This window comes from Lampetra planeri, chromosome 59, assembly GCF_965212315.1.
Source record: "Lampetra planeri chromosome 59, kcLamPlan1.2.h2, whole genome shotgun sequence".
Taxonomy (NCBI): domain Eukaryota; kingdom Metazoa; phylum Chordata; class Hyperoartia; order Petromyzontiformes; family Petromyzontidae; genus Lampetra; species Lampetra planeri.
The window spans coordinates 2,432,546-2,457,262 of record NC_136165.1 but is presented as its reverse complement, the minus strand read 5'-3'; the positions used below and the strand labels follow the sequence as shown (position 1 = coordinate 2,457,262).

Here is a 24,717-nt window from a genome sequence, read left to right as displayed (position 1 = left end):
TATTTAAGTAGTCAAATCCGAGGAGACAGCAATTGAATCGCTTCGCGGGCAGGTGCTAGGTGGATTATGCAGGATCTTGAGAAGTGGTGCCGGTTTGGGGAGGCCTTCACCCAGCAGTGGATTGACCATGGCTGATGATTTTGATGAGTACAATCTACAACCCATGCATGTTCTCATGCAGTTGGATCATCTCCGTGATGCAAGGGGTACCAAGGGTGTGCATCATCTTTTTTACAGGCCACATCCTGCTGATGAAACTTACAGGTGGATTTTCGAGAAGGACAACGCTGAGCTCATGCTTTTCATACAATAAGTTTGTTGAATGAAAACATTGAAATACGTTTATGCATGGCTCAATAAGGATGGTGTGTGCCTTATAGTATTCATTCTGTAATAATTATTTTGTATGTATTCGGGAAAAGCTCACAAATGCTGAAGACTTTTCAGGAGAATCATACTGGCCAGTTCTTGAATATTCGTACATTTGAGAGGAACCCGATGTACCCGAAAATATTCCACGCACGTGGACAGGATAAATCTACCGTCCTTCATGTGAACAAATCATTTCTAGTGATGTTTTTTGGAGATAAAACAAAACGTAATGCCAATTTTACACCTGCTGAGTGGACAAGGCAGTGTCGAGAGAGGCAATATCACACCTTATTGCATGTACTGCAGTGTCATGACATTTTCTGCATCTCCTTGCGGATAATTCACCCAACATCCTCCAGGCCTTTAATATCATGAGCAGGCCTTTGTGCTTAACTGGCATTGTCAGTAGCCAGTAGATATAAATAAATAGCTTTTACATAGGGATATGGCAACCTAATGCCCTTTGGGTAAACATTTGTGCTACAATTTGAAGTTGTATTGACTGATCACTCAATATGAACGTCACGTTACCTGTTTATCTGATGGAAGTTTAAGCCGTACAGTTTTCGTGTCCGATTCACTTTTAACTGTAGCAGGAGCGGCTTTTGGGAATAGTGGGCGCACACAGCTTCTAAAACAGGTGTGGCCGGACAGGTAACGGAACCACATGAATTGTGTTGCGTAAGAATGGGCCACTTAAGTTCTTAAACCCGCAATGTGGAGAAGGCTTCTTAGCTTACTAGTGTATTGCAGTAAATATGAAACTTGCAAGCGAAAAGCAGACCACGACGTGATATTCATTGCATTAATGCGTGTGCAATTTGTAAGGGTATGGTGACACAGACCTATTTCATTTTAAGGTTATAATCCCTTGTTCATCATGACGTCCTTTTTACTCTGATGTCTCAACAGCGTGACGGAGATCGCGTGACGTGAGGGTTTCTGCCTTTGTAGTGAGGGTTGTGAGTTGACGCCGAGGAGGGGGGAGGAGGCGCCTCGGCCCCCAATGTGGAGTGACGTCAGCCGCTAATTATTATGAATGGGGGAGGGGTCCATTTGGAGGACGTCACTTTATAATGATTATTAATGAGGGGGGGCTGTTCGATGTGGAGTGACGTCACATGCTAATGATTATTAATGAGGGGGGAGGGTTCTCCATGTGGAGTGATGTCACCTGCTCATGATTAATAATGAGGGGTGGCTGGTCGACGTGGAGTGACGTCACGAGCGTTGCACACTGACATTATTGGCTCATAGTAGGTAATAATAATGGAGGGGTGTCCGTTTGCAGGACGTCACCTGCTCATGATTATTAATGAGGGGGGCTGTTCGATGTGGAGTGACGTCACTTGTGCATGATTATTAATGAGGAGGGGTGGGGGGGGGTGTCCATTTGACGGACGTCACTTGCTCATGAATATTAATGAGGGGGGCTGGTCGATGTGGAGAGACGTTACGAGCGTTAAGGACGGACATTCCTGGGTGATTATTGTAGGTATCTTGCAAACCACATAGCAATGTACAGTGCTGCATTTGTAAACAACCGCTTAACGTTCTATATTTAAAGCAGTTTGTTGGCTCGTTAGTTTTGTTCAGTGCTCAATGTGTGCGTAGTGTAACTTTTGTTGTATACATGTTCACATATCTCGCCTTTTCACATACTGTATCTTTCTATGCCTCAGTCCCCAGCGAGTTGGATTTGCGACGTTTTTTTTTCACTGTACCGCCTTGCGTGTTTGTAAGCTGCTGTACATCAGGTTAGTGCATTGTTCCCTTTCATAATCGGTTCCTTTTGTTACATTTCTCCATGCGTTTTAAGTAAAAATATTGCGGTATGAAAGAAATTTGACGATTTCATTCACCTCACATTTATGCATTTTAGCCCAGTCAGATTGCCTTAGCCCTTAAGTATGCTTGTTACATAATAAATGATAAATAATGCAAGTGGTGTGGTGAGTTCAGGTGATGGCTGCATTGTTTGCTTAAAGCCGACTTTTTTTTAACATAGAAAGGCTTACTTAGTTCTGCATTTGGAAAGAGATACATCAACTTCTTGTTTTTACTCAAGAAACTTTTTTTTCTCATGACACATTTTGAGGCATAAATGCTTGCCTTGCAAACTGAGTTGAGGTCATAAGTACAAGTCCTGTGGTCACTCAAGGCTGCCACTGATAAGACAGGAAGAATTGCTCTTGGCCAATTCTGTTAACGCTTCCAGGCTGGGTCAGCTGTTTATCTACGCTGATGTACAAAGTTTCAACATTAATACTGTTATAGCTATGGGATTTTTTTGCCAGTATCACAGTATGAAAAATATTAATAGGTGTTACCCTTTCTGGCAATAAAATAGGTGTTCAGATGTTCAAATACAAACCTTTTGCAGGGTATTAAGTCGGCATTAACCACACGTACTTGTGGTAAAACATGCAAACAAACATGCTCCAATAATATTTAATATTTTATCGGCATGCAGTGAGGAATGTCACATATTCTTAGGTTTTTTCGGTAAAGTCACGTAGGTAAAACATCAAAATTAATAAAAATAAAATAAAACAAAAATCACGACGTTTCGGAGGCAACACAAGTCTCCGTCATCAGGCGGGACCGTCACAGCCAGATTAGCTGCATCAAGTGAGGCAATGATTCAAGATGTTATCCCTTAAAAAGCAAGTTGAGGTGAAGGAGAGGGGGGGGGGCTCATCAGAATGTGGTAGCCAATGAATGGAACGCATCGGGAGGGGGAGGGGGGCCAAAAGAATGCACGTCGGCGTGGACGCGGTTGGTGTTGCACAACGCATCGGGAGGGGGAGGGGGGGCGGGGCCAAAGAATGTCACATGTTTGATGTTATGTACGTGTGTTGAAGTTCTTTCGTACTGTGCATAGCCAACCGTGTTAATCGGAGGTGCGAAAATACGTGAGAGTGTTTGAAGAGTTATTTTGAACACCAGATGATTTCTTTTGAGCATACACGTTTAGACAGGTGTGTGCTTGGAATAATTTTGAGAAACAGAAAGAAGAGCATGGATTAGAGGACATATTCAGGTTGATGACCTCCATCAGTTGTTAAGGAATGTAAGTGGGCTTGAGCAGGACACATCGATGGAACGGATAATGACCTTCATTATGAGGCCTCCTTTGCCAACAAAACTGACACCTTTTGCAAGGAGTCACGTTAACATTAACCACAATACTTGCAGTCAAATGCAAACAAAAAACAATACTCTGATAATTTATGCATTGTCCTTGAAACTGATTGGTCCATACCAGAGACAGCTTTTCTTAGAGCCTAGTCTCATATGGTGTTCGACCAGATGACGCCAAAAGGCGCACAGTTCAAAGACAACGTATTTGACTGCAAGTATTGTGGTTAATGTTAACATGATTCCTTGCAAAAGTTGTCAGTTTTGTTGCCAGAAAAAAGGGGAAAACCCCTATTAGGATGATGACCTGTCGTCGACAATATTTACGGGAGTAGCGGCCAAGGAATGGAGCGCGTCAAAAAAGGTTGAGGAGATGGAGTGATCAAATCAACTCGTGTTTAGTTTATGTTTGTTTTGTTTCACCTGGTGACGAAGTCAGGAGACCGGTGTGCAGGTGCTGGGTGGATTGTTGCATCGCAGGAGAAATGGCGGAGGCTTGAGCAGCCGTCATCCAGCAGTGGATTGACTGCTGATGCTTATTTTTTTGAGAAAGTAGTACTCATATCCAACAAATCATGTTGCCTCCTTTACGCGCTATATGTTGCACCGCAGTATAATTTACATGTAATGCTTTTCTCTGTCCAGAATAAGGAAATGTACTGCGCAGGCCTTAGCCAAAGGAGGCTGGTCACCAGACGCATCCGCTTTTGGTCTTATTTCCAGAAGTCAGATTGGGAATGGTGGCTGCTTCAGTGGTTAGTGCGCTGCGCTATGAACCTGGTGCCCCGAGTTCAATTCCTGGCGATGTCTGCCATCCGCACCTCCGATTAGCATGGTTGGCTACGTATAGGGTGCGAAAGGAGTTCAACATACAGTACGTATATTAGGGGTGAGTGATTTCTGAACCAATCCTAGCTTCTGTCAACCCTCACCCACCTGCACTCACCAGCATGGTGAAGTATGGTCAAACAACCCCATGACCGATATGGTATGGGGAGGCCTTCTTCCAGCAGTGGATTGATAAAAAAGGGCTGTAATTTAAATCATCATTACAACCAATTGTCAGGGGTAATTGCGTAATTCACACCTTTACAGTCCTGCAGTTGTACATTTATTGAACATATTTGTACGTGCAGTATAATTGGCAATTATGGACATTTTAAAATTACAGTATGAGTAAACCTTTTAAAGAAAAGGTTGTGTTTTTTTTGTTGGTGTACGCATTAAGTTACTGCAGCGACACTAAAGAAGCAAAGGTTACCTTATCCCCGGATCACAGTTGGCTTAACCGAACAATGTAAGTTTTCCTGCCATAGGTCTGGACACCGTAGAATAAAAAATATCCCTATTGTACTATGACACAATCATAATAATACTTATACTGGATAGAATCCGATTAGCTATAAAGATCCTCTTCACAGATGTCGAGTAGGGCCGGTTAAGAACGTTTCAACAACAAACATCACAAAATCATGATCGTAGTGCAAAGTAAAAGAAAGGTAAAAAATCACCCAAACACATAAAAATGCAACGAAACCATCCTCATCCTACCAGGCAAAGCCCACTGAGGTATTCACTTATTTTTCAGAAGCGATCTGGCCACAAATGACGCGTTTGTGCTCTGTGGCTTGACACACGTGCGCATCCCGATGGGAGATTCAAAACCCATCCGCCTGCCATTGACGTGCATGCAAATAGTAAGATGGCTTTTAATTTAGATGTCTATGACACGGATAGTGTTTTCAGTAAATGCTTAAATCTATAGGAACTAGCCTTTTACCCATCCAAGGACGGGTGTATTGCTGTAAATATGACCGCGACGTGATATTCATTGCATCCATTCGCGTGCAATTTGTAAGGCCACGGTGACACAGACTTATTTCATTTAAAGGTTATAATCCTTTGTTCATCATGACGTCCTTTTTACTCTGATGTCTCAACAGCGTTACGGAGATCGCGTGACGTGAGGGTTCTGCCTTTGTAGTGAGGGTTGTAAGTCGACGCTGAGAATGGGAGTGACGTCAGCCGCTAATTATTAATGGAGGGGGGTGTCCATTTGGAGGACGTTACCTGCTCATGATTATTAATGAGGGGGGCTGTTCGATGTGGAGTGACGTCACCTGCTCATGATTATTAATGAGGGGGGCTGTTCGATGTGGAGTGACGTTACCTGCTCATGATTATTAATGAGGGGGGCTGGTTGACGTGGAGTGACGTTACCTGCTCATGATTATTAATGAGGGGGGCTGTTCGATGCGGAGTGACGTCACGCGCGGGACACACAGACATTCTTGGCTCATTATAGTAGTACATATTTGCATCGGCTCGTGTGATTTGTTGTCTCCTGTGATACCATGGTGATAATTTTTGTAATTTTTCTAATTGTACTTTGTTTTCTGGACACAGTGTGCTACAGTCGAATGTGGTTGTACTCAAATGCGAATAGTTTATTTTATTGCCAAACAATAAAACTGAACTGTAAACGTTTGGGAACCATATTCTCAGTTTTTTTCGGTAAAGTCACGTAGGTAAAACATTAAAAGTAATGAAAGTAAAATAAAACAAAACAAAAATAAAAATAAAATTCACGACGTTTCGGAGGCAACACAAGTCTCCGTCATCAGGTGGGACCGTCACAGCCAGATTAGCTGCATCAAGTGAAGCAATGATTCAAAATGTAATCCCTTATAAGCAAGTTGAAGGGGGGGAGGAGAGGGGGGGGAGTTCATCAGAATGTGGTAGCCAATGAATGGAACGTATCGGGAGGGAGGGGGGTGGGAGGGGGAGGGAGCCAACAAAACATTTGGCGACGGCTTGGACGCGGCTGCTGCGCACGCCAACACAATGGGCAGAAAGGGGGGAGGGGAGGTCTGATACACATGATAGAACAAAGGAACGAAAATGCCCATGTTTATACCAATGCAGGCTGAAAAATGAAGAGAGTACTGTTAAAAATAACTGGGGATGTTAACACTCGGTGAAGTAAATTAAAATAGTGCCTGTCAGATAAGATGGTCCAAAAAGTGTAATTAAGTCTTTTTTGCGTGGTTAATAACATCTTTCCAGTGATTACTGAGTTTGTACCCATCATCACGGTTGAAATTATGTCTGTGTTTGTATATTTGTATGGCTTCGTGTACAAACCTTTGATGGTAGCCAGGAGGCTTGCAGAGAACCTTGGTCTCGGAAAAGACAATATCATGAGAGCCCGCCGAGTTGTAGCAATGATCGGCAACGGCCGAAGAATCAGTTCTGCCGTGTTTCAGATCTGACTTGTGCTCGCGGACACGATCAGCAACATGACGTTTTGTTTCTCCAATGTAGCAATCACCACAAATGCAACTCAATTTGTAGACTCCAGGATACTGTAAGTCAGGAACGACATCCTTCACAGATGGAATCAGATCACGGATTTTATGCACTGTGCTGAATCGGACTTGGATCTTATGTTTGTTTAGAATTTTGGAGATCTTTTTGGTCACGCCTGCTATGTATGGTAACGTGATAGTTTTGGTCGGAGTTTCATGTGGTTGTTTCTGTGTGGTGGGAGAGACAGCTTGGCGGATAGTACGGTCAGAGTATCCGTTCATCCTGAGGGCCCGATGTACATGTCTTAATTCATCAGTCAGGTGGTGTTGGTCAGAAATGCCATGGGCTCTGTGGTATAGCGTTTTGATGAGAGAATTCTTTTGAGATGGGTGGTGGTGGGAATCCGGTTTCAGGTAGGAATCTGTGTGGGTGGCTTTCCTGTAGACAGAATGTCCCAAGGATCCGTCAAGCCTCCTCTTAAACAGAATATCCAAGAATGGTAGTTTACCGTCTTTCTCCACTTCCATGGTGAATCTGATAGATGGGTGTCTAGAATTGATGTGGTCCAAGAAGTGGTTCAATGCTGGGAGGCCATGTGGCCAGATGAAGAAAGTGTCATCCACATATCTCTTCCACAGGGAAGGACGCAGGGTGGATGTCTGGATGGCGTCTGATTCAAACTTTTCCATGAAAATGTTGGCTATAACTGGTGACAAGGGGGAGCCCATAGGGGTACCCTCATTCTGTTTGTAGAAGGTGCCATTCCAGGTAAAATAGGTGTTGGTGAGGCAATGCCTAACCAGCGCAGGTACATCAGAATTCAATCCCTGTTGGACTAAGTCCTCAATTATTGTTAGGGTGTCCGGTACTGGGACTTTGGTAAACAAAGATACTACATCAAAGCTGACGAGAATGTCATCAGGAGATAGTACCATGTCCTTAACCATAGAGACTAATTGGGTTGAGTTGAGTACTGCCGAAGAGGTCTTGCCTGTGAAGGGGGGCAGAGTATCTGATAGAAAACGGGCTAGTTTGTACGTCGGAGAGTTTATCGTCGACACGATGGGTCGTAGCGGGGTGCCTTCTTTATGGATTTTAGGAAGACCATAGAGTTTGGGAACCAGTGATCCTTACCCGATGGTCTGTATTGTATGTATATGATACCATATTTCCTCATGTTATTTGATGATTCAAACTTTAGTTCATGTAGTACACCTGTCAGAAGCTTGGTGAACTAACACAATTGTGCTTCGGTTCGATGATCTCAGATCGAAATGGACATCATTGACCGTGACCTAACGAGTCACGAAATGGACTGTGTGTTCTTTTAAATTATTAGCAAGGTATTGAGCACACGCAGTGAGTTATGGAGGCCGTGGTTAAAAGAATGTATCATGCAGAACTGTATGCATAGTGAAACCATACTTGACTTTAGATCTCAGCCACCACCACCACCCATACTCGGCAAATAATCCCCCCTTAACTGATGCATTGCCCCAAAAAAGTACCTATCACAACTGGGGCCACACCTATCACTGTGTGCCATTCCAGGCTGTACCCAGCATTGCACAACTCTGTTTGAAATTTGCTTGCTTAAATACTGATGGATAGTATTGTTATGGAAAGCCAATAGGCCAATATACGATCTAAAAGGTCATTTTATTTGTTTGTGCTGACAGAAGAGAGTTCTGCTTAAATGTGCCTTTAAAATCCAGTTGGTCCCTCAACTAACTGCAAATTGCTATTCTTTGGGTCTTTCGGTAAAGCCACGTAGATAGAAAAATAATAAAATGTATAAGAATAATAACAATATCGTCATCAGGTGAAAAATATAGGAAAATAATATATTGTTTCCTGCCTCAGCAGCTCTCCCTGATGACGATTGCTTGTGTTGCGATCGAAACGTCGTGATATTGTTATTATTTGTATTAATGTTATTCTTTTTCTATATACGTGGCTTTACCGAGAGACCGAAAGAATATGAATTCCTGCAGTCACGAAAGCTAGAGACAAATAATGCTCATGTGAAATTGTACTGATATGTCGTGAACATCAGAAGTTTATTATCTGAGTAAATTACCACTTGAGCTATGCGGTTCTTTTGTCAAGGGTGTCTCAGCCAGCAGACAGACACGGCAGCAAGGGTTAACGAACACGATATAAAATATTAATATAAAGTAATCTTCTTGGTTCTGTCGGTAAAGTCACGTAGAAGGGAAATAATAAAATAATAAAAATAAAACAATAAAATATTATTCTATTATTTTAATATATTTTTTATTTAATATTATTTTATTATGTTTTTTATTTTTTATTTTATTATTTCCCTTCTACGTGACTTTACCGAAAGAACCAAGAAGATGAATCCCTGCAGTCACAAAAGCTTTAAATCGAAATACTGTATAAAGTAAATCAAACCAAATGATGTCACAAAACAATTACATACATTCGCATTTGTATTGTTTGTACGTCAATAATGTCTGTTTAAAAGAGTACAGTGATGGCAGAGTGATGATCCCCAGAGAAGCAGCTCCGAGACTTTCTTTTGAACCAAGAAGTTGCGTCAGGTGCAGGATATAACAATTGACAGTGAAATATCTTCTTGGTTCTTTCGGTAAAGTCATGTACTTCCCTTCTACGCGACTTTACCGAAAGAACCAAGAAGATGAATCCCTGCAGTCACGAAAGCTTTAAATCGAGACAGTGAAATACTTACTTAAATACACCATTTAGAGAATAAGGGTGTCGTGAACGCGCAAATAAAGAGCGAGCATGTTTGCATTGCACATAGAGAAGATATTGCGGCTGAAGAGAAGCAGGAGGGCCCGGCTAAACACTCACGTGGTTTTGTTTTGCTCTGTGTGTATGTGTGTATTGCAGCCGCATGAATTTGACGAATGTCGATTTGACGTCCGAGTCAACGACAACGTCTGGTACATGAGGGCAGAAGATGCCGAGGAGAGGAGAGTTTGGATGGATATCCTGGAACAGAGCAAGGTACGCTGGTTTTGGGAAACCTTCACAAGAACAGTTGCAGTGGGGGTTTACTGCTTCATGCGGGCCATTTGTTGCGAAGACAGGCTGAATTGTGATGTTTCAAAGCATGTTGTTGCACCTATTACAGTGTGGTAATTGACGGCCTTAACAGCTCCTCCACTCATCACTTGAGACATGATCTCAAGACCCACATTCTCTCTCCTGTACCTTACTCGCCCTCCATTATCTGTTAACGTCAAGCAAAAGGTAACCAACACCCGTGGCAATTGGGAGTCAAACAAAAGGGTGAAGTCTTTCCTTCTGCTGCGGTTAATTTTAAATCTACGTGTAAGTGCTCGTGACACGATGGGCGGCGCAAAGAGTTTTAGTTGGTACATAGGTGGTTAGCCATGGGTGTCGGGTTGCGTGGCATAGGAGCAGCTTGGAGGGTTTTTTTTGTCTGAAAACTGGTTTTACTGCATGCCTTATGTGCCAGAAAAGGACGACGAAAGCCACATCCGTACATTTTTTTTACGTTCAATAAATAAACTGCTAATTAATTATACATCCAGACAGTGTTAAATTAAACAAAATTTGACGTGCAGAATGCACTTGAGAGGTGAACGGTATTGCTATAAATAAACCAGGGCACGTGTCTGTTGTGTAATAGCCTAAACACAATCATGTGATTTTATCCAGCCCCACTGAGCCTCAGTACTCTTTTTCATACGGCATACTCCGTATATCTGTCTCTCCAAATGGAACAAATACTGTTATACTTCATGTGGAGAGACATATGAAGGGGAACGTTGGTGTTCTTATCTCTTTTGTTATTTGTATTCTGCACAACACCGCAAATTATTATTTAGTGTTATCTACTGCCATAGATGTCCTGGCCACATCACAGCCCAGTGGATTTCGGAATATTGCTAAATCTACATGATCAATTTATGACACGCATTTGTGATAAGCAGTGTTCAGGCTTACCATCTCTAAGGTATTGGATTACATACGCGTGCCACCAAACTCGGCTCAAAAACACAATTGTTGTGGGTTTGTGGCCCGCTGATTCTGTTCACATCTACAATAACCGTGGCTCACAGCTAAAATTTGCCACTTGAAAATGCTCTGCGTAGCGCATGCATATTGGGTGTGTACTTGCATTGAAAGTTGTCACTCGGATACTCTCTCAGCAATAGTGGAGTACAAATTGGTGGTGAGCCCTCAGTTTTCATCTCCACGAGTGATCCGTGGGCAAACAGGAGGCGTCATTGTGTGGCGAGTTATTCTAGGTTCCTCGGCAAGTCAAGCGTTAACTACATGCATTCCATTGGCTACAATGGGGTCGGTATTTACTCTAATGGCGTCATTCTTGCGAGATGGCATTTTGAATGTAATGCCACTGTGAGAGCTAGCAAGGAGTAGCTTTTGTTTGTTTTGTTTGTCCCCTGCAGTGCAGCAACGGTGGTGCAGTAAACATTTGCCCAAATTTGCAAGAGTATATTCAACTGTTTGAAACGGACTATTATTCCAAAGCGCTCGTTAAGATGTCTTATGTCGTTGACAAGAGCATCCTGTGCATGAGCGACGGTGTGCGCTTCTGTCATGGTGGGTAAACAGGAGCAGGCGTTTTTTAACTGGCACGTCGTCGCCGCCGTTGTAAACACGCGAACGCTAACCCAAAGGTCACTCTTCTGGGCCAAATCTCAGTTACACCGTGGTGTGTTTGCTCATTCTTGAGTGGAGTTTGTCACTGTTGCCCAGGCCTTGACTTTTTCGGCAGCGTCGGGTCAGTACCCCATGTCCCACAAAAATAAATACGGCAAAGATATCTACACGGTGGCCATAAAGAAAGTAACCAGCGACAACTTTACCGTGCTGCGTTTTAAAAACTGATTAACATGATCTGGTCTGAGCACTGATTACGTGGAAAAGATAATAACCCTACAAATTGCCCTATTTTGGCCTCTGTGAGCAAGAGCTTTAGAAGATAAGCACATGAGTATAATCTGATGGCTTTATGGAGGGTCATTTACAAGATTATTCTAACTATCCTCCCCATAATAGTGGGACTTGGGTATGGCCCAGTACACCGTGCAATGGTAGGAGTGTTGACTTCAATGTTAAAGCTCTGAAAATTACGATTTCCTGTTTACGCCTTTCAGTGTGAAAATCCAATTATGTTTCACAGATATTAAAATATATGCAGAATATGCCTGACAGTCATCTCGCCACCATCCTTGAGGAGTGCTGACTGAACGTTTTAGACGTGCACAAAAAAACTAAACCTGCAAAGCATACAGTTTATGGTTAACACGTGTGTGGCAGTAAATGGTAACTTTAAGGTTGGCTATTGTTCAAGTTTCACGTGGTGTATACAGTATGGGTTGGAGCAGTGGGAGAGTGGTTTAGCATATCGCGATATGAACCCATCAACCTAAGTTTGATTTGCCGGCCACGGTTAACGTCAGTGCCAACTGTTATCTTCACTGGCACTGGCCTACCCTGCACCCTCCCCCTTCAACAAGCCACACTGACAAACGTGATGAAGTGTGATCTAATAACAATCATGACTGACACAGCATGGGGAGACCTTGATCCAGTCGTGGATTGTGTATATACATAGTGTGTAAATTGTACTTGAAAAAAATACTGTGATTCCTCAGTTTCAAAATAATGCAAAGTTCATAATGTGCCCATTGATAAGGGTACATTATGCAATAGCCCTTGCAATAAATGCACGATAACAGCCGATAGCTTCTGACATTGCATGCGACGCTGTACTTGGCTTCACTCTCAGGCACTGCCGTATGCAGTACATGGGATATATTTTAGGTTTTTAGAATCTCAACCTCATGCTTTTTACACCCCTGTTAAAAATGTGCCTGTGGGAGGTGTTTTGAGGCTCTCACATGGAATTGTTGGCATTTATCTGCAGCTTAAAACATGTAATATGGAAACTGGTAATACTGGATGGGCGCCAGATTTATTTTATTTTAAAGGTCGTAAAATGAACGCATGTAACTTGCCCCCGGGTGCTTATCAGATCTATGACGTACTCTGCTGGTGGTTCGGGGGGGGGATCAAAGGTCAGAGCATGCCGAGTAGCCACAGCTGAGATCTTCAGTTTGAATCTCTGCAGCTGACCGTGAATCAACTGGGTTGATATTCTTAAGTTTTTTCGGTAAAGTCACGTAGGTAAAACATTCAAATTAATAAAAGTAAAATAAAATCAAAATCACGACGTTTCGGAGGCAACACAAGCCTCCGTCTTCAGGTGGAACCGTCACAGCCACGACAGCTGTATCAAGTAAATGAGAGATTGCAGGAGCTACCACTCTCTCATTTACTTGATACAGCTGTCGTGGCTGTGACGGTTCCACCTGAAGACGGAAGCTTGTGTTGCCTCCGAAACGTCGTGATTTTTATTTTATTTTACTTTTATAAATTTTAATGTTTTACCTATGTGAATCCTTGCAGTCACGAAAGCTTCAAATCTAGAACTGGGTTGATGTTCTCAGCCTTGGCAATATTTGGTTAATTGTCATTTGACAAAAATACTTTGACAGGGTGGGAAAGTGTTCTCTCCTCCTATGTGAATTAGAGGTGACTTGAAGGGATTTCAAAGGTAGCTCTGTGGAATATGCTTCTCTGGACCATGCTATCACATGAAGGGATTATTCGTTTTATGATGTGATGCTGATAGCATGTTAAGTATAAAATCGGGGAGAATTTTTTTTTTACATTGTCCCATTCCTGAGGCTCTCAGTATGTGGAGTGAAATGTCTAACTTCATGCTGAACAATACACTCTACAACCATAACACATCAGAGTACTTTCCAGCACAACTGTGAAGATCTAAGCTTTAACAAAAAGGTTTACAACGTCAATGAGATTCAGTATTTAGATGCACCTCCTGAACATGTGTAACTTCTAGCTAACTAGATAAATGTCACAACATAAGAAACAATCAAAAACCACGTACACTTTACGTATGAAGGAATCAACACATTACAAGCTGTGTAGAATGATTTGGAACATTTCTATGAAGCTGCTTGCCATGCCTGCGAGTAAATATTGTATCCAATGCAGTTTCCAAAGTTGATATTTACTCAAGAACAGTTGTGCACAAAACTCCGACCAACCTTTACTGAGTGCACTCTTCCAATCTCTTTCATTTGATGTTCCAGCTATGTTGTGTGTTTGTGACCCGCTTGGGAAACCTGTTTGGCCCCCAACAGTTTGAAGTCTGAAACGGGGGTTTGTTTAATGGTTCCATTTGGGTGACCGTTAAGTAGTGAGCAGTAGGGCTTTTTGTTTAGCACAGCCGACTCTTGATGTGTATTTTTTGTAATGATTGCCTTGAACTAGAAAAGCCCTGTTCCTTTCAACCTCTGCTCTTGTGTAGCTGCAGACTGATTTAGTTGCCTGGCCAGCCCAGCTTGTGTTTCATTAACTATTGCCATCCGCTGGAGGTGATGTGAGGTGTCTGCCCACTGCGTTTACTTATTCAACAGATGGTTGTTCAAGGGGAAGGCTTCATAAAATCCCACAGCCCTCATCAATAATTGATCACATACAGGGTTTTGCTTTAAACGTGATGCATATTTATCTTTTATCATACTAATGGTTTGCGTCTGTCTGCCTACTGGTGGCGTTTGCGACATTTTAAAATGTACATGGCAGGGAGAAAGCAACATTATTTGGAGACAAAATGAGCTGTTTGTATTAAATTCCCACTTGAATAATTTGTTTTGCATCAGTTTGACCCTACGTGTGCAGTCATGTTTTATACTAAGATTGCTTTCCGAACAGCTGCTTTTAGCTAGATTTAAAAAAAAATATGATAAAACAAAAAATATCTGCACGTTTTTCTATTAATTAGCAGGAAAAAATTCCGATCAAAAGGATGAATGGTGCCGTTCAACGTTTAATGTTAAACACAAAAAAATAATTTGACACTGCAATAGAACACAAACCCGGCACATTCATCAATAATGGCGCCTCGAAAAGGGAATATATAAATAATGAATATGTTAGGACATTTTATGGGACACTGGTTCTTTTTCTGCAATCAGGAAGGGAGCCATTGCCTGTAATGTCGCCTTTTTATGTTATTGACGAAGTTTTTATTTCACATTAGCTTTCCTGACCGAGTTTGGGTCTTTTCTGGTTGGAACTAGGAAGGTAAGTCTGTGCACCGGTTGTGTGCATGCGTGCGTGTTACGTGTGCGTATGCTACACTACCACTTGTGGGGAGCAGTAGTGTAGTGGTTAGCACGCTGCGCCAAGAATCTGGCGACACGAGTTCGATTCCCGCTTATGGCCAACACCAGTGACGATTATCTGAACCGGTCATGGGCCTCCTACCCGAGGTCAACTCGGCCTCAAATTAGTACCTCGTGCAGTGTGTAAACATCGCCACTGGGGAGACAAAGGCAGCTGGGTTTGGTGCTGGCCACCCACCCCCTCGTGTGCCGTGCCAGCCTTCATAGATGCTCGCTAACAGCACTTTCTCCAACAGTCTGCTCAGGCTATACGGGGGATATTTGACTTTGTGTGTACGTGCGCTTACGTGTGTGCCTTGTCGTTTCCACGTGCCCACGGCTTGCAGCAAGAAATCATCAACGGGTCCGACTTTAACTTGCGCCGCCATGGCTCCTTGGCCTCCATCCTGTCGACCACCAGTGCCTTTTCTACCACCTCCATATCCTCTTTCAAGGTGGGCAGTTGCGTGTGTCAGCAAAAAACAACACAAATACCTCAAATGAAAACCGTGACAATAACCTCAATGACAAAACATATTTTCCTGAAGCCCATTTCTACAAGGAAATGCTGACCCTGGCCAAATGTATCTTTGTTCCAGGGTTTGTTATGCGTACCTTCTTTTGCCTGGATAATCAATTTTGTTATCGTCGGTGGGAGTGGTGCCGCAGTGGATTACGCGCTACGCCTTGAACCCTGCGACCTGAGTTTGATTCGTGGCCATGGCTAACGTCAATGGCGAGTGATATCTGATCCCCAGCCCTCCCCACCCCCTCCGACCCTCACCAACCTGCACAGATTATCGTGGTGGTGATGTAAGGTCGAACAACCCCCTTTATCGACACGGCATGGGGAGGCCTTCATCCAACAGTTAATTTTCTATTATCAGGCTTTCCTATTTTTAACGGTGAACTACGCATACAAGGCATTAGTCACATTTGTGCATATTTATTTTAATGCAAGAGGTGTTTTATCACGTGTAATATGTGGTTTCAAGGTGGGTTGTGTGTAATGAAATAACAAGGGTGTGATGTAGAACTGGAACCTGTTTTAAACAAACAAAAAATTGCTTGGAAAAGTGGGACACCTCATTTGTTAATTGTCTCATCAGCACATTGCTGCACATTCATTGGTTTTTATTTACACGTGTTGAAGACGCGATGTCATTTCTCATGAAATCTTCATGCCACAAAGCAGTGGTTCCCAACCTTTCACACACCTGTCAACCCCTTTTCAGTACCTACCTTATTACAGACCAATTCAGACCTTATTGGTCCCCCCGTGCCCTTACAAATCTCAACGTTCATCCTACAAAGTCAAGGGAGAAGCACAAACAAATAGACACGTTTTTTTTGCCCGCATTGATACGGGTGTACACCGTATGGACCTGAAAACTCAATATCCCTGTTCAAGAATACAGGTAAACCGTATGGGTTGACAGGTATGCTTTCAGGACCCCTCTTGCCATAAAATAACATGCCTCGAAAAGCACCGGAAAATGCTCATCAAAGAGTTACTGAAACTATATATTTTTTTCAATTGGTCTGAATAGTTTTGCAATGAGCAGTACAAAATATAACGTGTAGGTGAAAAAAGTAACTGCGACAGTTCCGCAGAGTGCTTCCCACGGTCTTGCAGACCACGAGTGTCTGGTGGGTCACAGGTATGGGAACCACTGCTCAAGAGTCCCATTACGTACGGCAGGAGCAGTGTTTGTTGTTGATCTTGTTATTGCACTGCTTCTATAGGTGTATTGATGCTTTTTTTCCTCGCTTCTCAGGTACAGAATGAGTGGATTACGTACTGTTTTTGTTTGGCCTGTTAGTCACTGCCACACATCTGATGATGGGGCTGTGTGTTTTGTGTGTACGTGCGAGTGCTTTGTACGTGTGTTTTTGTGTGTGTGCAGACCCTTTCGCACACACAATGGACGAAAGGAATCTAAGAAATGAGTGTGAATGAATAACTTATCTTTTATTACTGTCGCTAGACCGCTGTTTACGTGACCTCTCAAAGCAACCCTAAGAAAAACATGTCTCTTTTTAGAGCAAAGGTCACCAAAGTTTGGAAAAAGGTTAATGCACAATCTCTGTTCTTTGTAATCTGTTTATGCTCTTCCAAAAGTTCAGACCTCGTGTGTCATCTTCGCAGTTCATCTTTTCGCATCTATCGGTTAATAAAGCCGTGCATTTGCGCACGCTCTCTCTTAAAGTACGCGGGAATAACGCGCATGGGTTAAAAATGGACATGTCTTCATCAGTGTGGGAAACGTGACCTACAATTTGGAAAAAAAATGTAACGTCTTGTGTCTAGTAAGACTACGAGAGTCACAATTTTCGTTTGTTCGTTTCTCAATCCGCTTGTCCTGGTGAGGGTCGCGGCAGCGGCAGCATGTTGAGTGGGGTGGTCCAGACCTCCCTTTCCCTGGCGACGGACTCTAACTCTTCCTGGGGAATTCCCAGACATTCCCAGGCCAGCCGAGCGACATAGTCCCGCCAGCGTGTTCTGGGCCGGCCACCCGGGGGTCTTCTACCCAGTCACAATGTTTTTCTTTATTTGTACCATCTCGTTATTTCCATCATCGTTAGCAATCATTTGGACAGAAATTGCGTAGATTGCAAATAATCTTTCTCACACACGCACGATTTGATGCAAATATCACGAGCATTAGGGGGGCGGGGGGGGGTTCATGGCGCAACAGTTCACGACGCCTTGCCCTATGAACCTGGCGACCCGAGTTAAATTCCCGGTCACAGGTCACACTGCGAGTGATATTGGAATCAATCAGTCCTGGAGCCCCCCCCCCCCACCTGCTTTCGCTGACCTGCACTGACCAACATGGTGAAGTATGGTCAATCGACATCCGTGTGTATTATAATAGTCTGAGGAGGCCTTTGTCCTCCAGCAGCATGACAAAGGACCATAACTTGTCATAAATTATCACGAGCCTAAGATTATATTTTAATCGAAGGGTTGATGCATCGTTACACACTTAACGCATGCCAGATTCTGTCTGTAAGTGAAGATGGTCTAGCGGGAGCACGTTTTCCAGTTGCAGAGGTTTGTGGTTCCGAGCCCAGTGGCTGCCCTGGTTAATACTTCAGGTATACGAACCAAACTTTACGCACTGCCTGCTTCACCGCGGATATTATAGATCCCATGACGTTATACCAAAAACAGTAGAACGTTGAAAATCTATTACAAATTACGTAATCGGGTCAAGCCGTCCCCAGAAATGAGGCTATTTCATACTCTACCCATCTGTGAAACATAGTGCCTTCGTGATAGCCTCATGCCACAACAACAGCCCACATTCGAATTGTGTACGGTCGATCAGATGTGCTCCTGTGACGCTGTGAGTTTTGCTAGTTCCGCGCTGATGCCCCTCAAATCCGTGCTTGCAGCGTACACGAGGGCTGAGGGAGAAGCTGGCGGAGCTGGAGACGTTTCGGGACATCCTGTGCCGCCAGGTGGAGACACTGCAGAAGTATTTTGACGCCTGCGCCGACTCCAGCAGCCTCGACGCCTTGCACCGTGATCGTGGTGAAGTGCTCCGGCAGAAAGCATTGTCCCTGCTGCCCTCTTGTCTCTCTCTCTGTGATCAGTAGGAGGAAGCCAAGCCGGCTGTGTGTTTTGCAAACCTCAGATGGCTCGAAACGCATTATATACATCCAGTGTTTGAAAGAGCTGCAACTCTGTCATTGTTCCTCTCAGAAGGCACCCGTGAGAACGTCCGGCGGGGAGATTGAGTGATGAAATCAGCTTGTGTGTAGGTACTAGGTGGATTAATACGTAGCAGGATTGTGGTATATGGTGATTGGCTTGGGGAGGACCTCATCCATGAGCGGATTGTTTTTGGCTAATCTGTAATTACGTGAAAGGGATAGCTCCAGATTTGTATTGGCCCTTGCCCTTCTGTTAGGTGTTGACCCTGGACATGTGTTCATTCACTTAATGAAGTGTTCTCTCAGTGGGGGATTGCTCATTCTCTTTTGTTATCCCCACAGCCTTGAACCCCCTTCCCCTATCCATCCGTACTGTCATCTCCCCTGCCCTTTTTTATTCTTGTTGGTTCTTTCGGTAAAGTCACGTAGAAGGGAAATAACAAAAATAAAACATAATAAAATATTTCTCACGACGTTTCAGCCACAACGCAAGCAGCCGTCCTCAGGTGAAGAACAGGTCTGTCGGAAAGACAGCGTCTGAATGACGCGTCTGAATGACGCTGTCTTTCCGACAGACCTGTTCTTCACCTGAGGACGGCTTGCGTTGTGGCTGAAACGTCGTGAGAATTATTTTATGATGTTTTATTTTTATTATTTTATTATTTCCCTTCTACGTGACTTTACCGAAAGAACCAAGAAGATGAATCCCTGCAGTCACGAAAGCTTTAAGTCGAAATTTAAATCCCCTGCCCTTGTTCAAGTCCTGCCTCAAAAACTTCCTTTTTTCCCCCCTCTTCCTATGACTAACTGCCTCTTTCGACAAAATAATATGCACGCTGCTTACGTGTATCATCTTGAGACGTGGTTGCGTTCAGATGTAACTTGAACGTAAAAATATATCTACATAGTATCGTATTGTAAACAAAGGATGATGCTCATTTCTTTGCAGCTGCGGGCGATGATGATGATATTCTACATGAGTCAGGTGTGCACGGACCCCACCTCCTGAATGGCAACAGCGGGCACAAGGAGAAACGTGAGAGTGAGTGCCTTGTTTGTTTGCTACCGCAGCAGCCGGCCAAGCTGGGCGATCTGCCTCTTTGTCTGCTCGGATATGCACCTGTCGGCAAAACCATTGCCGTGTGCAAAGGTGTGCACTGACGAATTGTCAAGCCGGTGTCGCGTATAAATGTAATTTATCCTGGAAAGACTGAAGGTTACATCTTCAAGAGGGTCCTGCACCCAAAAAACACCCAAAAAACAGCCGCCGTGCGTAATAACCTTTGTGTATGAGAGGCACACAAATACAAAGCATCCACCAACGCTTGCTTTCAAAGTGATAGTTTATAGGTGTGCCTTACTACGCCCAACATCGAGGTTCAGTCAGGAGAATAGGCTCTTGGCATTAGCTTAGTATTTCAGCTGTTCAACCGGTAGTCGGTACAGTAGCATTTGGGATCAAATGGAATGACGAAGATAGAATGTTTGACTTAGGTTTGTTAATATTTTCATTATGAATCCACCTACAAAGGCATTTCAGTGCTATTTCATAGTTCTCTGAACAAAGCTTGAAAGAATAAATTCTATTGAGACATTTCTAGTTTAATTTGTAAGTTAATGTTGCAGTGTGCACATGTTCTTCACCCTAAAGGTACTTTGAAATGTCACGGTGATCTTTACACATGCTGTGAACTTTTACACGTCGGCACACTCGCAGAAACTTCACATTTCCAATTCTGCTCCAAATAAAGTCAATTTACTCTTATATTTTACAAATGTAATCATTTCATCGTGTCCTTTTAAATAGACACGCACCCTCCTGTCTGATGCGTTTCGAGTCGTACCACGTATTGTTAGGCATGATGCCCGATTTGGATTTAAAGCTTTCGTGACTGCAGGGATTCATCTTCTTGGTTCTTTCGGTAAAGTCACGTAAAAGGGAAATAATAAAATAATAAAAATAAAACATAATAAAATAATTCTCACGACGTTTCGGACACAACGCAAGCAGCCGTCTTCAGGTGGAGAACAGGTCTGTCGAGAAGGCAGACCAGTTTTCCACCTGAAGACGACTGCTTGCGTTGTGGCCGAAACGTCGTGAGAATTATTTGATTATGTTTTATTTTTATTATTTTCCTTCTACGTGACTTTACCGAAAGAACCAAGAAGATGATGCCCGATGTTTCGCTCTTCGTGCTGGGAGCTTTTTCAGTAACTGAATTTGAGCAGAAGCTCTCCCAGCACATGGAGTAGAATGGCAGACATCGTTCCGAACAACGAACAGTAGAATCTGAAATTCCTCGGGAGGGAGCTGTGCGGCACAACGACGAAAACCTGCGGTCGCGTTATTGACACGGCCCCTTCCACCGCTGTCACAACGGTCCCCTTTGCCGCGCCGCCGTCCAGTGTGCTTCACGGGCCCCGGCGGCCGCGTCAACGGCCTGGACTTCAAGGGCGAGGCCATCACATTCAAAGCGACAACGGCGGGGATCCTGGCCACCCTGTCCCACTGCGTGGAGCTCATGAGCAAGTGCGACGAGAGCTGGCAGAAGCGGCTCGATCGGGTGGGTTTCATGCCGCCACACTCTGTACTGCCCGTCTGAGTAATACGACGGTGTAGGTGTTTGCAGGTTGTGTTGTGTAATAAAGGTCGTTGAGGCGACTTCTGGAATCCGTCTTTTATTCAACTTGTATTACAGCTGGCAGGCAGCGTGGCAACCCGGAGCCCCGCTCCCGCGTTGCCCCCTTCCTCTGTTCGTTCCCGTTCTGACCCCGTGTCGTTCGTTTCCACCCCTATTTAATACCCGGGTCACGTGGTACGATTCCACCAATCCTGGTTAGCCTCGCATGGAATATTCCAGGCCCCCTCGTAAGCTGCCGGGACCACGCCCCTGACTCATCTCCCCATTGGCTGTGGCCCAGGCCAGCAGAACCAATCCCCTACTTACAGCTGTCACCTTTCCATTACGTCATGGCCACGCCCCTAGGCTTTCCCCCATTGGCTATAAACCAGGACCGGCAGAGACAATCATCATGACGAGTTGTGATACGTCATTGAGCCGGATATATCCTCACATTACAGTTGTATGGCTCCCCGATGTGTTTTCGGGATGTACCCGTGCGTTGTTCGACGTGACGTCCGATGATTCTTTCCACGTGCTGAGAGAGCTTCAGTGACTAAATTGAACCTGCTCACTGTCCCCCCTTGATTATAAAAGAGCAGCAGCAGGCAACCCTAAACAATTGAGGGAGAAATGAGCCGCTCAGTTTAGTTTCCTTAAGAAACTCAGAGTGTGAAGCTAAATGTCGGGCATCATGCCGAACAGCACGCGGTACCAGAAAATACATCGGAGGGCTAGCCGCCTGAATTGTGAGGTTGCGTTTCGCTTGTTATTTTGTAGGGCAGTTTGCACAAGTTGGTTGGTGAGAATGTGCATGCCATTGCGTGCATCATAACTTGCCCCGGGGGGTTCCCATGTGCTGAAATTGTGAGTGTAATTTTGTTAAATGGGCCGTGGTTTCCTTTACATGTTGCTGAAAAAGCATCCAGGCTGAGGCTTGTTCCACCAGCAGGCAGGAAAACTGATTTATTTTTCACAATTATGCTTTCTTTATGACCAGATGGGAGCTTTTGGTAAGTTATACAAGCAACAGAATCGTTAACATTTGAGAAGGTAATGAACTTTGCAAGTTAATAAATGCCTCCCCTTGCTTATGACATTACAAGCTCTTAAAAGTTCACTTTTGAGCATGCTGCATTGGAGGGATGCTGCCGTAGTGTATTAGCACACTGGTCTTACAATCCAGAGGTCACAGATTTCATGCCATCTCGACAAGTTTCTTAAATCGTCCTGCCTCTGTCCACCCAACATTGTAATCAACTGGTCGGTCGTGTACGGTGGGGCCCAAGTTTGGGTCCTCCCACCTGTCTCAATGTCTGGCCAGTGTGGAGGAAATTATCCTTTAGAGGGGCTCCCCAGAACTCTCCCAAATAGAGGTCCATCAGTCAGCTGTAGCATGAGCAAGCAATTGCAGAAAACCACATTGTTACGCGGTGGCTGTGACAGGAATTGAACCTCCCGGGCCCGTGATGAATGGCACAGTTGTGAACGGGTGTCTTCCCCTGACTGGTCACCGTGTCTCAACAGGAGGTGGAGAAGAGGCGGCGGGCGGAAGAGGCTTACAGGAACACCTTGGAGGAGCTCAAGAAGAAATCCTACTTCAACGGACCCGATTACGAGGTCTGTTAATTGCTTAGGGTTTGGTCATTTGTGTCGATTGAGCCATCTTGTCGATTACAGTTAAAGGAACTGAATGGTGGGACTGGAATGAGCGCAGTTTTTGGGCATGTTAACGAGATGAGTTGGGAAGTATCTTCGTGAAATCACACACTTGATATTCCCTTTATTATCCGTCATGAGATTTGCTCTTGAAATCGGGCCAGCATCCCCATCAGGTTATTATATTGAGACTTTTATATTCAGAACCTTCACAGCGAGCAAGTCAGAAACTGGTCCACAGATTTGGTGCGCAAAAGTACTCCTGGAGTCACTTAGGTTGTTCTCCTTATTCAATTAAATTCAACTTCATGTTTAATAGAGCCTTATGATAATTACCATCTCGGCGCACTTCACAAGGTTACAATTATCCAACATTAAAGTACAACAAGTAGTAAGATTACAGGAATTTTTTTTATTTATCCAAACAAGGGGCACACCATTTATATGCTCTGTAAAGTGTATGCATTACATCTCAATCAAACCAACATGTTTAATTGTTATGGCTGAAATAACCCAAATTAATTCACAAACCAAATTTTATTTGATTGTGTTTTTGTGCAGTCGTCATTTGCTGGACTAAGACTGCTAATCTTTTACACTATAGAACTCAGTTTTAATCATGGGCTGGCTGGTACCTGGATTCAAATCCAGTATCTCAGCGATTAGATTTCAACATCTCTGATAATGTATTATCCCCCTAATACCACCCAGCCACGTCGCCAAGTCAGTCTCAGGGTTGCTCTCTCATGCTAAAGTCCAGAGCTAAGTCGAGGTGCCCAGGATGTGTGTGCTCAGTCACATTGCCAGTAGTAAAATCCCACACATGTTTTACTGGTTGCCTGCTGTAATACGTTTCAGTGGAAGATAAAATTCCACTGCAGGTATGGTACAGTGTGTTCTCGAAATTCCGGGCATGTATGTATATATGTTGAACTTCTTTCGCACTGTATGTAGCCATCCGTGCGAATCGGAGGTGCGGGGGAAGGAAAATAAACTAAACACGAAAATCAGTTCTAAAGAAATGAGTTTTCAATCTAGATTTAGAAGTGCATAGCTCCAGTGGCTTCCTAATATCGGAAGGAAGAGCGTTCCAGACGTCCACAGAAGCGCATCTGAAAGCGCACGATGCAGTGACCACCGTCTGTTCGATGTTTAGCCAAAAAAATGTCAGTTGGTTTGGTGCCCCTGGTATATCCATTCTTTTTAACGAAATAATTATTTACAAGCAGGTATTTTTCTCCAATGTACTGCTTGTAATGCTATTTATATTGCGTGTAACATAAAAGAAAATTAAAAGAGAGGTAAAAAAAAAAACTGAAATCACCAAAGATCACAATCCAATTCTGGAAGGCGCAAATCCACTTCTACAGTGGTTACTACACAGTTCAATACGACAGTGAATCTGCCTGGTGCATGATATTCCTACACAGCGTGGAAACGCAGCTAACAGCAAGTCGGAATTTCTTTGCACGCTTGTTACATTTTTTAGCTTCAAGGAGTGCGACTTAAAAATTTCCTTGCTTAAGTAATAATGTTTTTTCTGTTTTTTACCTACGTGACTTTACCGAAAAAACCAAAGAGTATGGACCCTTGCAGTCACGAAAACTTCAAATCTAGAATTAAAGAATGTTTTTTTTCTTCTTGGTTCTTTCGGTAAAGTCACGTAGATGGAAAAACTTTAAAACATAATAAAATAATTCATAATAAAA

General features: G+C 43.6%; 1 protein-coding gene across 2 annotated transcripts in view; it reads left to right on the top strand.

The window, feature by feature from the left end:
- Positions 1 to 24,717, top strand: part of LOC144736149 (ceramide transfer protein-like) — a 51,237-nt gene that overhangs the window by 5,483 nt on the left and 21,037 nt on the right. Inside the window, exons 2-7 of one of the 2 annotated variants that reach the window (XM_078618735.1) lie at positions 9,703 to 9,819; positions 15,413 to 15,520; positions 18,468 to 18,606; positions 19,678 to 19,764; positions 21,135 to 21,292; positions 22,877 to 22,969. In XM_078618735.1, the coding sequence (XP_078474861.1) occupies positions 9,703 to 9,819; positions 15,413 to 15,520; positions 18,468 to 18,606; positions 19,678 to 19,764; positions 21,135 to 21,292; positions 22,877 to 22,969 (702 nt within the window). Of the gene's footprint in view, positions 1 to 9,702; positions 9,820 to 15,412; positions 15,521 to 18,467; positions 18,607 to 19,677; positions 19,771 to 21,134; positions 21,293 to 22,876; positions 22,970 to 24,717 lie in introns of both variants that reach the window. The other variant, XM_078618734.1, reaches the window with a different exon arrangement.